At 33.7% G+C, this 18,366-nt stretch overlaps 1 protein-coding gene across 2 annotated transcripts in view; it reads right to left on the bottom strand.

Moving 5' to 3' along the window:
• Window positions 1–816: 816 nt before the first annotated feature.
• lft (Limb expression 1 family member lowfat) overlaps window positions 817–18,366 on the bottom strand; it is a 30,790-nt gene continuing 13,240 nt past the window's right edge. For both annotated transcript variants that reach the window (XM_089696810.1, XM_089696809.1), the window contains exons 2-4: window positions 3,103–3,296; window positions 1,582–1,775; window positions 817–1,247 (exon numbers count right to left, since the gene is read on the bottom strand). In XM_089696810.1, coding sequence (XP_089552936.1) covers window positions 857–1,247; window positions 1,582–1,775; window positions 3,103–3,296 — 779 coding nt within the window. In that variant the 3' untranslated portion in view covers window positions 817–856. The remainder of the gene's footprint in view (window positions 1,248–1,581; window positions 1,776–3,102; window positions 3,297–18,366) is intronic.

The raw sequence follows: 18,366 nt of genomic DNA, 5'->3' as shown, positions 1-18,366 counted from the left end.
GATACCTACCAACTTTGTTTTCGATAAAGGAAAAATTTTCTCATAAGTTTCAGAATCATGATTAATCATATATCTATTGGCTCGTAAAGAAAATCCATCAGTGCAACAGATCGAATACTTCCCTCAGTAATATCACATATCTTCAAGGATATACAAAAAACGATAATCACCAAAATTAATCAGAACGTCAGATATTAATCATACAGCCATTATACTTCGCAAACAAGGCGAGGGTATTAATATACCGGTGTTATTTAATGCTATTATTAACCTTTGCTCAATGAGAAGTTGCCACATCCGCAGTCCCTGTATTCGCGATAATGTTCGCAATTTATCATGATTAATCGATTAATTTTCATACACAGGAGATTATATGAACATGACAGTTATGTTTAGTGTGTCCTAATTGATTGCAGCTCGGACGTTGGAACATCACTGCCCTTTGCAGCTTGATACTGTGTACTGTTAACTGTTCTTACAATATTTATTTTGCTCACTAGTTTTCCAATCACAAACTACTTTAGGACTGATTGTAAAAGAAAGAAAAAATAATTTGAGTTGAAATTAAATTGTAATCAGTGATCCTTTACTTTTTTCATTAAATAGAGTCATGAAAGTTTTTGAAAGTGCTTTTAATACAAATTTAGCTGAAGACTCGAAGTTTTACCACCAAACTAATAACAAAGTTTCACTGAATTTCATACTTAAGACGAATTTTACTATCTAATTGAACATTTTATAACTATCCCGTGAAGCGTGATGTAAATAGGTTCATTACAAATTTACAAGGAAGGGGGTAGAAATGAAACGAAAATGTGCTTACACTATAAAACTATACTTAAAATACAACAAAAATTTAGTTTCGCGCGGTGAGATCACTATTGCTATTAGGAGGCGCGAGTCGCGCGGCGAGTAAGAGAATATCGCGTTTTTCTTTTGGGAATCTCAGTTCTCTGGCTGCGACCCTGGCGGCCCGGAGCTCTCTCTCTGCCCGAGCGAGTTCGTTGCGTATGACGCCTCCCCCGGTGGCCGCCGCCTCTCTCTCCCTGGAGGCCCACTCTCTGGCCATCTGTTCGCGCATCGCGTCGTCGAGGGCCCGCGCGGAGTAGTGGGCGACCACCTCTTGTCTGGAACATTGACGCTCGCGCATCGCCCGTAAGGACCCGTTCCAGTGCAGCAGCTGGAACACCGTCATCAGTTCTTGGAATTCCAGCATCGTTCGGCCTTTGTTCGCTTCCAGCATGAATCTGTTGAAAATATTGGTCATGTAGATCGGCTTATACAATTTGTGATTGGTAAATACTAAATACTAATACAATATTATATATGAACATTTTTGATTACACGAGTAATGATGTAACTTTTATGCTTGTGTGAAATTATGTTTTGTGAACATTTAATAACAAAAAAAGATGTTGTTATAATATGATTATAATAACATCTTTTATGGTCTGATGTCAACTACATATTTTCATTGTAACACAATCGGTATTATTTAAAAAACACCCCCATTTATAAATTCAACTAAGTTTTATAATATTAATTATTCAGCTAAGCCCCTCTTAGGTATATCATCCTTACCTAAAAGCAGCAATCCCCGCGCTAGGATCCTGGTGGTGCGCCGCCGCGTCCCCCGCGAAGGAAGCGCGGGCCTCCGCCACGGCCTTCTCGATGAAGTGCTCAGAGATCCGTCTCGACTCGTGTTCATTGAACACACTGTTCATTAGAGCTATCTTGGCAGCGCTGCGACGGGCTTCTGCTTTTGTTGGACAGTTCTGTGAAAGAAATATCTTGTTATTTGGTGTTTGGAGTGATTATCCCATTAGAGTATGGTGAAGCTATAGATATTTTTGTATCAATGTATACTTATGTTAATAATACTTGTTTTACAAGCTAATTTTGTTTTATTTTTGGAAGCTTTAGCATATGCATCGAATTATATTCACAAATAATAGGGATATAATATAAGTCATAAGAAAATAGGAAATACTTTATAAAATTTAATAAAATTCCATCACATTTTGACTAATAGCGCAATAAATTTATTAGAGTATTTAGAGTAATAAATATACTTAGTTACCAAATCAATTATACGATTAAGTTAAAAGCTCAGACAAATAAGCTTAATTATTAAGATTAACGGAAAAATGATATTTTTACTCGAGAAAATTTGGGTTCATTTATATCTAGCTGAAAATTCAACGATTTTAGTAATCTCATTTATTAATTGAGACTGTTCTCACCTAAATCAAACTTACAGACAATGTCCAATGTTTATATAGTTATACCCATAGAAATCTAAATAACAAGACACATAGAAGTGCTATAATTTCTATGGTTATACCTATTTCCAATTAACAGTAACAAAATGATATGTTCCGATTAACTAATATTGCATGAATATTGTAACCATACATAAATTTTCCTTAATTCCATCATTTCTAAACTTTTACACAACATCGTAAACGCAAAAGCCAAAAAAATCCGTTCACGAAGCTTTGCAAATTCGGCCCGCCGACAGCTGACATAATTATGACGTCACCAGCAATTAGCCATGACTCATCAATAATCGTCTCAGACACTCGGTGAATGAACCGCTAATAGTAATTTATTGCATAACGACTGGATAAACACGGTCCGCGACATCGACGGTTATGCGAGCGTTTTGGGAAATCATTTGCATATGTGGCTGGTAGTCAAATATTGTTAATTTGCTCACCGCGAATTTTTAATTCAAATAATTATACAGGATGCGTATTACGGATATATTATGCTGTTTGCTTAACTTATTTTATGATTTTAATTCCTCTGTACTTTTCTGTTTTCGAGAAAAAGTCTAATTGGGCAGTAAAGTGGAAACAGTCTCAAGTAGAATTTCACTAAACAGAACTGCTTATGATAGTATAAAGGTCTCGAACGTTCTATAAGGTTCCCGAACGAATTACCTGAAAGCTACCTAAGCATGCTCCACCGCGCCGGTCATCAGTGACACGTAGCCCGCGTAGGGCGGATGGGCAGACGTCACCGACTCGTATATCACCTTCCCAAACCACTATTAGGCCAATTGAAATTCTGGAATGTTCTAGAAGGTTCTCGAATTACCTGAAAGCTGCCGAAGCACGCTCCACCAGGCAGCGTGACATAGCACACGTAAGGCGGGTGGGCAGCCGGCACCGACTCGTATATGACAAGCGCGCCGCTCCCTCCACTGGCCGTGCTGCCGTTCCGCGATGCCTTCATCTGCCAGAACTCCTGCAACGCTTCTACTACGTTCACGGTTGAGAGGACACCGTCCGCTGTGGAAAAAAAAGGTTTTAATTATGTTTGTATAGAATTATTTGGTAAAGGAAGTCATAACGAATTATGTCGTTCTTGTTTATTTATTTTTATATTTATGCTATATATAACAAATTGTGGTATAATTGTATACGATTACACGCAGTATGGTAACTGGCTTTGATTCCAGACTGACTTCAATAGAACTGGCCATAGTATATTATACATACTTCATTTCAGTAAATATTAATAATGATCGTAAAAGTTTAGTCTATTGTATAATTTTATCACAATAAGTAAATTTTATTACACTAATTAAGAGATACTCTTATCTATTAACGTTTAATTTCATAATGAAAACAACCCATCTGCCAAAGTAATAAAAGAAAACCTCAGTTACATCAAGAAAGAAATTATAATTAGTTAAGTTTTATCGTCCAGTATTTCGCAGAAGTCTTTAGAAAATATAGATCCCTTCGCACAAGTTCTTCAAAGAAAAACGTTCAAAACACGAACATAATTCACGTTGACGGAAACATTTACAAAAGGTGTCCAAGTTAACGCATAAATTGCCGCTTTTAATTAAATCGAGGTTTATCAGGAAAATTTTATTATAAAGAGGACTCGGAGTAGCTTGTTTCAAGTACTTAAGCAAAATCGTTTGTAAACAAATTTTATCTTGAGATGTTGCAATTCATCAAAATTGGTACAGGGAATTAACTTTTACCCGCCACAAGGAAAGTCATAAAAAGTGGATAAATAAGATAGGCGTTTTGTTTGACAATTATTTGATAAATGAGATAAGTAAGGATTCCAATAATATTTCCTGCCATGGTTGAAATGAAATGATTTTGAAATGATTACGTGAATAAAATTAGAAAAAAAAAACTTGGGGTGACATACATGCCAAAAAAGCATATCTATTGTTCTTTTCTCTTTAGCTGCTTTGTGTCAGACAATATGCCAGGTTACCTTCTATATTATCTTTTACATTACGACACAATTTAAAAAAAAATGCTGTAAAGTGTTTTAACAGATTTATCAAAACAATAACATAATAATCCTTGGATACAAATTTTATAAAACCAACAACGCTCATAAGTTTCATCATACACGTTCCCACATCGTAGGAACAATATTATGTAAACTTTACCGATACTCGCATCAGATTACATTCAATATAGCGACTTTCTATTCCCAAGATATTTGTGGAAACCGTGCGAAAACTTATAATAGTGAGGGGATTATGAGATTATGTCTATGCGTTACTTGCTCTATGTGATCCCATTTGAAATTCTGGGAATTTAACTTTTGTGTAGTGGTATTTATCAAGGAATGTTTATTCGGAAGCTGGCTTTAAATGTTTTACGTAAAATATGTAGTGTTATTATTAATTTTGTTTTATTTATTGGCACTTTGACTCTATTGAATGCTACGAGTAGTTGTAGTAGTGAAATCTATTAAATGTTGTTTAAATAATATAAGTACCTATACTAGTTGTCCCGGCAAAAGCTGCCCTGCCTTTCTCTTATGGTTGAGGCGTATTGTTCGATTCTCAGATCTACCCGCGATATGCACATAAAATTTCATGATTGGAGTACCTAATTTAACTTCAAACACCGTGACACGAGCATTTTATATATTAGACTAGCGGTCCGCCCCGGCTTCGCCCGTGGTACATATGAAAAATAGATGTTGGCCGATTCTCAGACTTACCCGATATGCACAGAAAATTTAATGAGAATCGGTCCACCCGTTTCGGAGGAGTATGCAGACTAACATTGTGAGTTGTGACACGAGAATTTTATATATAAGATTTACCTCAGAGATTAACAATAATTGCATTATAAATTAGCATAATACTGTATAGTACCTACTTTCCATGCAAGGCAATTATAAATTACAAACAAAACAGGTTCAGTATCGTTTTAATAATCTTATTCATCACATAAATATTGTACCACATTATTCGCTTAATTGTCCAACTTATTCCGCACCTTTTACGGCATCACCGAACATCTGCATGCCTTTTTACGGAATGACTTATAAGGCCTAATGTCCATTAATATATAGCTGATGAACGTAAATTAGAAAATTCTTTTCTTTTCTGTATTGAGTCAATGACTCGTTAATTACTCGATTGGAATAATTACAATCACTTTTATCGATAAATTTATCTTTCTTACTTTCAAGTAGAAGTAAGATATGTATTATTTACTTTTTTTGTACTTAGTACAATTTGCCATTAATAACAAAATATTCTGAACTTAATTAAAAATAACACAAGTAATGTGGGCATGGATTTTATTATCTACACTAATATTATAAAGAGGAAAACTTTGTTTGTTTGTTTGTTTGTTTGTTTGATTGCAATGAATAGGCTCATAAACTACTGGACCGATTTTGATGAAATTTGGCACAGATAATCTTTAGACCCTGAGAAAGAACATAGGCTACCTTTTATTGCGAAATATGTACCACGGGCGAAGCCGGGGCGGACCGCTAGTCTATACATATAATAAAATCGTAGGAAAGTCAAAACTGTACATTGAATATTTTTTTAAAAGAATACATAATCCATGATCTATAATCGATATAGAAGCCAAAAATATAGTTTTTAGAATTTTTGTCTGTTTGTCTGTTTGTCTGTTTGTCTGTTTGTCTGTATGTTTGTCCGAGCTAATCTCGAAAAGTACTGCATAGATTGACTTCAAATTTTGCATGAATATTACTAACAGGTCGTGTGAGGTTTTTTTAAACATATTATCATGCTATCACCTCCGGGGGAGGAGCTGTGAACCTTTACTTTTCTTACGTATTCCGTGAACTACGACAGCGTACAATCTAAAGACTCATGTTTAAATGTTGTTTTTGAGTAAGCCATGCTATTATCTAGCTTTACACTATAAAAACTACGTCATTTACGTTATTTGGGCAGAGAAACTGTTTAATGAATCTTAGTACTATAAAGACAAATTTGATTCAGCGCCATCTATGAGATTTCGTAAAAATCAAATCAATTTACATGTTAACACTACTGAACACAATGTTAAAAATTAATAATTTAAATAAAATTATGTTATTTATTTATTTAACTCTTTAACCCATATCTTCCCTTCCCTATAAGGTGCGCTTATAATTCGTGTGAATATACTACATTTTTAAAAGTGAGGGTAGATGTTTATTATTTTAAGTCAAACTAGACACCATTACAGTTAATCTAATATTGATTGTGTTCATTGGTTACATTTTTAAAAATCTTCGTGTTTTAATAATTCGATCACGAGGCGGGACTCTAATACAAAAAGGTTAGTTCGTTGATAATTATTATTCCTTCATCATTTACATGTTGTTAGTAAAAATATACTTTGACTGTTAATACTTTTGTTCAGTATTTATCTGTATGATTATTGCTTGGTAATTAATATATTTTCATGTCGTATACCTAATTATAAACATAAGTGTGATGTGAAACTAGCTGGATTTATTTTTACACACTCACAGTCTTATATTTTGTGTTAATGTTAAAATAGTATTAATAGTGTAAATCATAATATTTTTTCAAAGTTAAAAATATTTCCTTTTTTCTGATGGTGTTGCCATCGAATTAAACCGCGCTGTCGTTTCGTTCACAAAAAGTCATGTTATTAGGACCGAATATGTAGCCGCCTCAACTTACGGAAACGAGAGTAACCTGCGTTGTCTGTTAGTTATTATATAGTCGAATTTAACGTTACATGGAAATTGGAATCTAAATATATGTATACCTACTTATATTAAATCTGTAGAGGTCAATTCTGCACATGAAATATATTTCCTAAATAACTATCACGAGGTGATTAGAGATCGACATCGACGTCAAAAATGTTTGTCCGTCTGTCTGTCTGTATAACCGTTATAGAAACAAAAACTACTCGACGTATTTAAACGAAACTTGGTACAATTTTTTTTCATATTCGTGAGCAGAGCAGCAACTCCATTTTTAAGCTTTCGTCGCGTGTGCGTTCTTAATGCGTGTATCTTAATGGTTAAAGCTACACAGAAATCAAGTATGAAAGAAATGTTCTCCATATTATATAAAAAATATCTCCCGACATCATAAATGTCTATCTTTTATGGTTGAGCTTAGGAGTTCAAAGCTTTCTGATTATATTTGTCTACTAGCTGTCCCCGCGACTTCGTTCGCGTGGAATAGTGACTATGGGACCTATGACCATGGGCTCAGGGTGGGGCAACAATAAAAAATCATTTTTATTTTCATGCTCCCACTCCCGCGCCCACTCGCACTCCCACGCCATATGCCACGTTCAGTCCCAATCCCACGCCCACGCCCACTCCCCTTCACAATTAGTACCTACCAGATCAAAGCCAGGGTAAGCGCCCCACCCAGCCCCACCGTGGCTATGCCCATGCTGAATTACTACTTAACATACAATTATTGAGTAAATACGTACAACCATACTGTACTGTTGTACTACCATAAATAATTAAAAGAATTGTTATTAAAATTTCTTACTAAACTGAGCTAAAAAACTTACGTACCAAATTATTAAAGAAAATCAAGAAATGAAATGCCTAACCTATACCAAATAGTTACTACATATCGTAATTAAAAATTATGATTAGTATATAATATCGAAAATCAAAAAAGAAATGCCTAACTAATTCTACGTAAAATTTCTTTTAAATTATGTCATATTATTTTTTAGGAACCAGGGGGGGGGGAGAGGAGCAAATTCTATTTCCTTCCTTTCTTAAACGGATGTTTTTAATAATCTATGGTGTAGCCAGTAGCCGCTGATCAGCTTAATCGATACTCAGTTTTTATCAAATCCAGAAACAAATCCAAATTAGATCTTTCCTGTCTCACGCACGTAACTAAAGGCTGAAGAGAGAGAGAGCACGTAACTAAACCGTTTAGACGAAGAAAAGTGCATAGAAAAAGGAATAAATAATTTCATAAACTTCCCGACGATCTTTAAAAATAAATTATAACTTTCATTTTTTTCATTCCCACTTTTACCCCTATGTAGGTATAATAAGTGGATGAACCAATTTTGATACACTTTATCTAAGAACCAGCGTCGGAAAATATTCTGCCTAACAAAAAAAACCGCATCTAATTCGGTTTACCTGTTAGCCAGCTACGGTGCCATAGACAGACACACACACACACACAGAAATACATAGCGGTCAAACACATAACACCAGTCTTTTTGCGTCGGGGGTTAAAAATATAATACGACATAATTTAAAGGACATTTTATGTGGAAAATTTACCTATACACCAGGGTAGATAATTTTTGAAACAAAAAAAAATCGCAGTAGGATGAAACCCATTAGAAAAGGATATGATAAAAATGTAAGGAAAAATAAATTACGGTCAATCGGAGTTCGGGAAGTGGGACCCCTCCCACTTTTAAGAGAAAAAAATGGTTTCTCTCGATTTCTCGATAATAATAACACCTGCTAATTTTTTTCTACATATTTTAATTGTACAGACATCACTTTTCCACAATTTTATTATATGTATTGATGATGATGATTGAGATTATAACACTCTTAGTCCGTTTTAATTTTTATTCACCCGCATCAGTGCCACCTAAAAAATCTTTATATATCGAAATTCGAGCAAAGTTAAGAAAATGAGAAATAAGAGTTCTCAAGGATCGTTAGAGATAAGAGGCTTACTATTGACCGAAAACAACATGTGTTATGCCGAACCTGAAACCGCTTCACAACGAGAATTGCGGCTCACAGCTGACCGCGAACGGCATGTACTATCCTGTGAGACCGAAACCTTCACTGAGGGTATATATAACGTCTCACAGCTGATCGCAAATGGCATATTGTACTATCCCGTGAGACCGAAACCCTCACTGAGAGGGAATTACGTCTCACAGCTGATCACGATCGTCATGAAGACCGTTTGACAAATAATAGGGTGCACCATAATATTATTCGATCTCTCGAAGATGAACATGAGCATAAGCAATGACTAGAGTAGGGACGCGAATATTACCATTATTTGAGACAAGAACGATTAATAAGTTTGTTTAATGAAAGATTAAGAATTGAAACTATTGGTCTCTTTAAACGGACGAATAGCGAGAGGCCCGTCTTATTGCAAACAGATTTCGACATAGTCTTAATGACTAGAGGTAAACATAGAAGATCAATCTACAAATTCGGTGGTGTGGTCCGACAAAATAATATAAAAGTGGGTTTGCTTATAACCTCACAATTGATTACAGATCATCTTCTGTATAGGCGATATTAACGTAGTATGTTCTTTTTGTAATGCTTTAAAGTGGAGTAAGGAGTCGGCTTTCGTTTGAAGATACGCCGGAACCTTTGAAATCACTACTTTTAAGTTTTAGAGGAACATGTGCAATCTAAACAGTTCTTAGACAATATTAGCTCTTATAGTATTGCGATTTAAATGATCCTTTGGTGCTCAACAATTATTAGATGCTCCTTTCATTCTTACTTTTAAGATACAAGGTCAAGTTTATCATTTGATAGGATCCCTTTTGCCTGAAGGCCAACCTAAGTTTCTTTAAATATATTTTGTATTCGACTACGACGAATAATCGAATACAAGAAATCAATATTTCTCGAATTTAAAACTGAACTCATTTCACAATTTTAGAACATGTTAATTCATCAGGTTAATCCGTATATATGCGTTTTAAATCGACATTAGAAGCTTTTCCTCAAGATGGTGATATTAATATAAAATTGGTATAAATGCCGATAGACGGAAGTCTATCAGCACTCAGGAATTCCCTGAGCGTGTTCTAACGCCCAGGCCGCAGTATTACAATTTTTCCTACAGTAGGGCGACGAATGTATTTTCGCATAGCAACGGAGGGGAACTCGTGGGGGGTAAAGTGACGCGGGCCACGTACCACAAACATGTTTAGTTTGTGGTACCGAGCGCGAAAGAAAGTCATCGTGTTTTTAGTAAAGTTACTATGTAAACTAACGTAATTTATTACTTAGGTACATATTCTATAATGGTGCGCTCAAACTGTTAATCTACATTTAATTTAGATTATTATTTTAATTACTAAGAAATGTAGAATTTAAATCACATTCATTCATGTTTTCCTCAGATATTCGATGTCTATGATTTTCGATGATTTTAAGATTTTCTTATCAGAGTATTCAATTTTAATGTAGTTAAATTTTATAAGAGACAATTAAGAACATTCAAAAATAAAGTGTCACGTATTTTTTTTAAACGACGAATGACGAAAAACGACCGAATCGCGGACGAAGTCGCGGGCAACAGCTAGTTTAAAATATAACACAACACTTTTACTAAGAGAATTGCCATAGATAGACTTTATGGCGCGGACCGTAGCATAATATTATCTAGTCAAGATGAATCGAGATCATAAATCTACCTCGATCACATTTGATATTGGCGATACAAGTTGGGGATGACATCAAGTAGCCCTAGCCCCTATTCGTTTACCTACATAAAACTTATAAGGATTTGAATTTGCAAAATTAGGGCCTACCACAATAAAAAGTGAATTATGTCATAGATTTAAAATCAATACAAGGAAACAAGAAGCAAATATCTATCTGTACCTATACTTATTTAATTTTCAAAATATACTAAAACAGCTCTGATCTACATTCGAATATCATTCAAAAAGTGTTTACTACACTAAATGTGCGGATGTTTAGGTACTATGTTGATTTTAGCTATAACTTTAAGCACTTATACATACTAATATTGATTTAAGGTATAAATTCACCTCAATAACAGCATTGTAGAAATTATTTTCCAAGCCATTTCAACAATACCCTTACCGTACACAACTCACGTAGATTTCAACTGCATTAAGTACTTTAAAAGGAGTATTGTAAAGATATTATTGCGAAAATGTCTCGTCAGCACTTCAATTACCTGTACTTTTGAACTTTAGTGAGGAAATAACAGTTATTTCGCTAGATACTCACGAAGAGAATTAACTGAAATGGCGCTAATTACTGTGGAAGTTAATACGTAATTATGCTTTGTCTTCGTTTGTTTTTGTGTACGTATGTAATACTGTCAATCTGAATTACCTGTAATTTGTAAAGGCACAACATACGACATGTTTATTTGCTGAAGACCAGGTTTGTAAACAAAACAATCTACTGAATAACATATTATTTAAATGTAGCTTCTACATACTTTGAAAATTTTCGTCTTATCTGTACTTAATACATATTATAAAGCTGAAGAGTTTGTTTGTTTGAACGCGCTAATCTCAGGAACTTCTGGTCCGATTTGAAAAAATATTTCGGTGTTAGATAGCCCATTTATCGAGGAAGGCTATATATTATCATCACGCTAGGAAACAACAGGAGCGAAGCAACAGCCAACATATATTAGACCATCGAGCAATGAATCTAGCAATTCTCTACGCCTGTTTACACTAAAATAATTTGACATAGTGAGGTTAGAATGAGCATTCGCTCGTTTGATTTAAATGCACCGGATCTCGTACTTAAAATGACAATTTACTTTATAAAACAAAAGTATCAATTACCCAAAACCAAAAACGACAATCAACGTGTCAATTAAACCACAACAAACGGTTAAAAATCATCAATAATTTAATTCCCTCGCATCGCTGATAAATTGTAAATATTGCAGTATTTTATCACTCCCGTATCCACAAATTCCCTTGACATAATACATCTGAGCTACATTACGGGTTCGATCCCCGGTCAGGGCAAATAATTGTGTGATGAACTCAGTTATTTGTTCTTGGGTCTGGGTGTTATTATCTATATATATGTATTTATTAAATATTATATTTATCGTCGCCTGGTACCCACAACACAAGCCTTAATTGAGCTTACTGTGGGACTAGGTCGATTTGTGTAATAATGTCCTATAATAATAATAATATAATAATATTACAGGTATGTCGCAGTCATCGGGCTGAATTTGCTATTTTCTTGGATGACTAGCGCCTTCATTGAATGACGGCATTTAATTGAACGACTAAAGATCAACTGCAATATGCAACGTTCAACGTCTTGATTGGGCGTCTAATGGCATAGTCGTTGTTTTGGATACGCTTGTTCGTTCAGCCTAGTAAATTCAATCTCGTCATTCAATGAACGCGCTAGTCATTCAATCAAATAGCCAATTCAACCAGATGACTGCGACATATGCATTATATGATTAACCATAGTATGTTTATTTTAATAATTCAACATGTAATTACGTTTTGTATCCGACATTTCGACATGTTTTATGCGCGGTGTGGAGAGAGAATTATGTTATTACTCCCCTGACACTACTAACCCATACTCTTACATAGTTTGGTAAATTTATTAATCGTAAATAAAATATAGATTCCTATTTTTATTATTGCGGGAAACGAGTACACGTGGCGTTTGTCGTTTTTAATTAAACTTGAAGGACTTTCCTTGTGACTGAGTAACGGTAATCCTTTTTGTGGGCAATCGTTATTTTATATAACCGTTTTAATAAAATTTTCAGTTGCGTAATTTTGTAATAAACAATTTAGGTATAACGAAATGTTTAAAATGTTCAATTGATAAACAAATCATCAAACTATATAAATTGCATAAAAGGAACAATTAAAAAAGTGTTTAATATACAAGGTGCCCCACTGTTAGTATACCTACTAAGCTCAATAGTTTTGCATAGATACGCTGAGTTCGTAAAAAATACTTATAAAATTCCAGACGTATTTTTTTTTCGAATAGATGAATTCTTAAAACTCTATTTGTACACCCATAACAAGCAACCCGCCCAACTTTGTCACCAGCACGTGAGCTATCGTTTAAGATTATGTTTTCATAGACAGAATGCTCACATTAGCGAAGCGTTATATGCCGGCTGCGCGAAGCTAGAAAAGAAAACATGGATTTTGAGGAAAAATTTAGCAAAAAATTGTTTCTTTTTTTTAATTAATTGTTAATGTTATTAAATTAGTTGTTTAAGTATTTTTTATGTGATCAGTCTCTGCAAAACTACAAGTCCATTCGCGCTAAGTATACCAGTAGTGGGACACCCTGTGTTTTATATCTTCTCAAGACCCACACACATTACCTGGTCATTGCAAACATTAATACTAACGATGTTTATTTCCTATTAGAATACACACATCAAATGAATTCCCAACGTCTATAAAGATAATCTTAATGTTTTTACGCGAATACTAACAAAGGCGTAATAATATAAAGATCTCAACTTTCAAAAGCTCCACTTTTTTTCAAATAAATTAAGTGTTATCTTCATAATTTCAATCTACTTCTTCCGTTATTTAAACAATGTAAATATTGTTAATTACAAATTATCCAGTGGATTTATCATTAAGAACAAGGTCAATAAGCATAATTATAGTAAACTAGCGGTCCGCCCCGGCTTCGCCCATGGTACATGTTTACGTTTTCTCTACATAAAAACCATCCTCGTACTTCCAGAAATATAATAAAAAAAGAATTATCGAAATCGGTTCAGCCGTTCTCGAGTTATGCGCTTACCAACACATTTTGCGATTCATTTTTATATATAAGAAGACTAGCTTTCCGCCCGCGGCTTCGCACGCTTTGTCTAAAACCTAATAAATTATATACTAAAACCCTTCTTGAATCACTCCATCTATTAAAAAATCCGCATCATAATCCGTTGCGTATTTTTAAAGATTTAAGCATAGGTACAAAAGGACATAGTGACAGAGAAAGTGACTTTGTTTTATATGTAGTGCTGTAAATTTAAGTTTAAATACATATGTATATTCCTAAGTATATGAATGGTTATTATTACAATTTTCAATCTTTACTCAGATCATTCCTTAACACTATAATAATAGTTACTAATAGAACTTCTATTGAAGTCGGTTATAAATTATTGGAGTGGTATTTCAAAACTGAGCGGTATTTTAATACAATTTATCGTTTGAAGCAAAAGTTAGCGTTAGATCTCAACATCCCTAGATCTTTAGAATTGGCTGTTAACTTTCATTTAAATCCATCAAGTCGTGAGAAATGTCATAGATTTCAGGCCCTAGCTCGGAATTTTAGTAATTCTCTGTAGGCATTTGAATGTAACTATTATTATCTATTTAGTTTAGAAGTTAAGCCGATTTTAGAGGATAGCAACAGGGAATGAATATTTATTTTGTATATTGTGTCGTTAGACATTACTTAGGACAAAGATTCGACTTGAAATTGTGGCATTTATTTATTTATTACACTTTATTGAAATACAATCATTAAAAAACAAGAAACGATAAAAAGAAAATATGGTACTAGAAAGATGTAGTACAATAATTGGCGACTTTATCACTAAGCAGTGGTCTCTGCCAGGCAACCACATTTATTTCACAATTACAATTAGTAAATAGTAACTAGATACTAATAAATATAATGATTCTGGATATTTAGTTTATTGCAATACATTAATGAGGGCAAAGAGTTGACTACATTTAGAATTCATGATGAGAAATCTCAGGAACTACTGGTCCTATTTGAAAAATTCTTTGAGTGTTAGATAGTCCATTTATCGAGGAAGGCTATATATCATCACGCTAAGACCAACAGGAGCGGAGCAATGCGGGTAAAACCGCGGGGCACAGCTTGTAATAAAGTGATCCCTCTTATATTTTTACTAGCGGCCCGCCCCGGCTTCGCCCGTGGTACATATGAAAAATAGATGTTGGCCGATTCTCAGACTTACCCGATATGCACAGAAAATTTCATGAGAATCGGTCCACCCGTTTCGGAGGAGTATGCAGACTAACATTGTGACACGAGAATTTTTCAAAGAAGAAGATGTATCAAAAATATTTATGTACATATATGAATAAGAACTAATAACAATTACGTCTCCCTTTTTTTAATTAACCGTGATATTTATACTAATTAATATTGTGCTAATATTCTAGCAAAGGTAAATTATTATTCGCAAAATCAATGACTTAGGACATAGACTAGATCCAATTACGAGTGATGGATGTCACAAGTCGTCGCACCTTTTTAGGTACGCCGTTTTATTACAATCTTACCCAAAAAACTTTTACAAAATTATTACACAGTATTTTCTTGTGTAATAGTTAATCGAATGATATATGAAGAAAAATAGATAGATATATATTGTGTTAAAAAATCGATTAAATTTGTAAATTAATACATATTTAACAGTATTGTTACCAACAATTCAAATTTCAACTAACTTGAGATATCACGAGTACAATATGTTAATTATTATAAACACTTCCAAACTTTTGATTTAATTTTAATTAAATTAAACACAGCGCTTATGGCTTTATGTATGTCATGCTTTCTCTACTCATGCCTTCTTTCGCATAGTGAACATATTCTGATATAAAAATTATAAAACTTCTAAAACATACCAATATACGGAAAATTCCTTTATCTCCTAAGCATAGAACCCTCAAAACTTGTACATGAAAAATTGCATCTCGAATTTTCTCGAACGTTCCATCGTCCCTTCATAGCATCAGTATTGCTCTCACGATCGCTACGTGTGCTAATAAACGTTCAATGAATCGATCGAGGCTTCCCCTCCTTATCTAGAATGTTTTTACTTAAAGATAAGTTATGAATGAAAAGGACTTACTGGATTATAAACATAATAATATATTGTCCTCTAAATCAGTGAAAATGCAATCATGTCACATGAAATACTAATATTAGTAATTACGAACTTTACGGGCTTCGAAATTTAAAATTGAATTTACCACAGACCGCATATTAATTTTTAGTCTGTGAAATTAGCGACTGATGTTTCGAGCACATTCCAGTATGTTTAATTAGGGGTAAAATTTTTTGACGTATAACTAAATAGATTTAGTATGAACATAATTTTCAATTTAATATTGTTAATAGTTTAAAAGATATTTTAAATATCTCTACCTATACCTACATGAAATACGTAAAAAAATGCAGAAATAACTGTTTCTACTGCTTAAAATGACTACAATTGCGTATTTAAGGGTATATTGTTTCGCGGAAACGGCCACTAGTTGCTGAATGGGTCGGAAAAACGGCTTTTCATTAAAAACGCTTCTTTGCGTTAATCTGTAATAAAACTAAACAAAAACAATGTTTGCCGCACCTCCGCAATTTCCTCAAGATAACTTTTCCTGAATGAATTTTGTAATAGAAATTCTTATTCTAAGCTTTGAGGTAAAATGGTGTCATGTATACGGATTTCTAGTGAAAAATCAAAAAGTTTGAAGACGGCTATAGAGCATTTAAAAGATAGATGGATAGCATGTATTTCAACTCTATTCCGGAAGTTTGAGCTATGTTAGCACGTTAAAGATTTTTATGCCATTGCTTTTATATTAAATAAAATATTCAGATAATGATGGCTAACTAACAATACTAACGATATAGGATGTATGAAATAGTAATGAAAATATGCATTTAATAATATGTAATATAAATTGTCAGGCTCGTCTTCTCACGGAAACAATTTGCATTTCAACATAATATGAAATTAAATTTTTGTAACTTGTTCTATAAAATTGATACATTAACTTTCCGGAAGTAATTATTTCTACTTATAAAACACAATTTTTAAATAAGTAACGTGGTTGGAAAAACTTTTAGAGAACAACACAAAGACAGTTGCCGGAGGCAACTTTTCTTTATCTACAGGTTATAAAATCAATAGAGGTCAATAAAAGTAGAAACGTGTTTTTGAATAATTAAAATTCAAAATCAAACAAGATTCCTCCCTTGAAAAACACATCACTGAACTTCAAAATATAAAATCGCTTCACTTCCCACACACGCTCATTAAATAACATTAAACATATCAAATAAACGTACATTTAACTCCATTACATGTTGCTATTTATATCACACTAGCTGTGCTCCGCGGTTTCACCCGCGTGGCTCCGCTCCTGCTGGTTAGCGTAATGACATATTATAGCCAATAGCTTTCCTCGATAAATGGGCTATCTAACACCGAAAGAATTTTTCAAATCGGACCAGTAGTTCCTGAGATTAGCGCGTTCAAACGAACACCAAACACTCTTAGCTTTATAATATTAGTATAGATTAAACATACCTATGAAATAAATGTACATTGAACTAAATGTTGCTATTTATATCACATAAAACATTTCCACAATAGCGCTATTGCAAACTGCAGTCGCCTAAACTCGTAAACCAGGTTCACAATATAAAATCGACAATGGCCGTATCGGTCCGTACACCCTTTGAACCGATGTATTCACCTCGAAATGCTCCCTTACCCGCATAAGTATTCTAACCTCATACGGCGGAAGGTGTGGCACGCCCTAAGAGTATAAAAAGATAAGAATAGACTATTGCACGCCTCATAAGCGAAGCGTTGAGGTGGGTACTACTGTCACTTCGCGCAAAACATCTGATTTTTCAAACTTAAAATGTCTTTATGTATCATACATTGCACTTGTAAGATAATACATACACACACATATTAAGAAAAAACACTATTTTTAACGTTCATGATATTTTTGATGTCATTTTTGTTATTTAAACTAGTTAAAAAACAGTTTAAAAAAGTTCTGTCTTGGACGTCCGTGTGTCTGTATGTGCGGATCCTTTTTCTTGTTAACACGATAGCGACCGAAATACTTTACTAATCGAGTCTTTTTTTTTCTCTTACGCTTGAGTATGCTCAGGAATAGAACCCTTTCATTTTTCAGGGTCTGATTCGATGTGGTTTAATTGTTATTAAATAAACAAAAATAATAATTAATAAATATTTATTAAAAAAAATTATGAGGCGTGCACTTTTGGATTTTCCAAATTATTTATTCGACACTATTCACACTTAATACTTGTAGTAAATATGTATGCTGTATGTTTATAGAATTTAGATTTTACAAAAATTAAAAATATTACGACATTTCAGTTATAGCTTAATGCAGCAGTTTTTGAAAAAAATAATACATAACATAATTAATTTTTTTAACAAAAAAAAAATAACACTTACATTGACAAAAAATAGACATGAGGACACCAGACAGTTTCATTCTTAATTTTAAAATCTTAAACATGTACAAAATTGATAATTGCGGCAACGTA

The sequence above is a fragment of the Colias philodice genome, chromosome 6 (assembly GCF_061535455.1).
Source record: "Colias philodice isolate Cphi_HAF_F1 chromosome 6, ilColPhil1 Martin Lab GWU primary, whole genome shotgun sequence".
Classification (NCBI taxonomy): domain Eukaryota; kingdom Metazoa; phylum Arthropoda; class Insecta; order Lepidoptera; family Pieridae; genus Colias; species Colias philodice.
The sequence above is the reverse complement of the archived record's forward strand: the minus strand, read 5'-3'. Positions and strand labels throughout refer to the sequence as shown.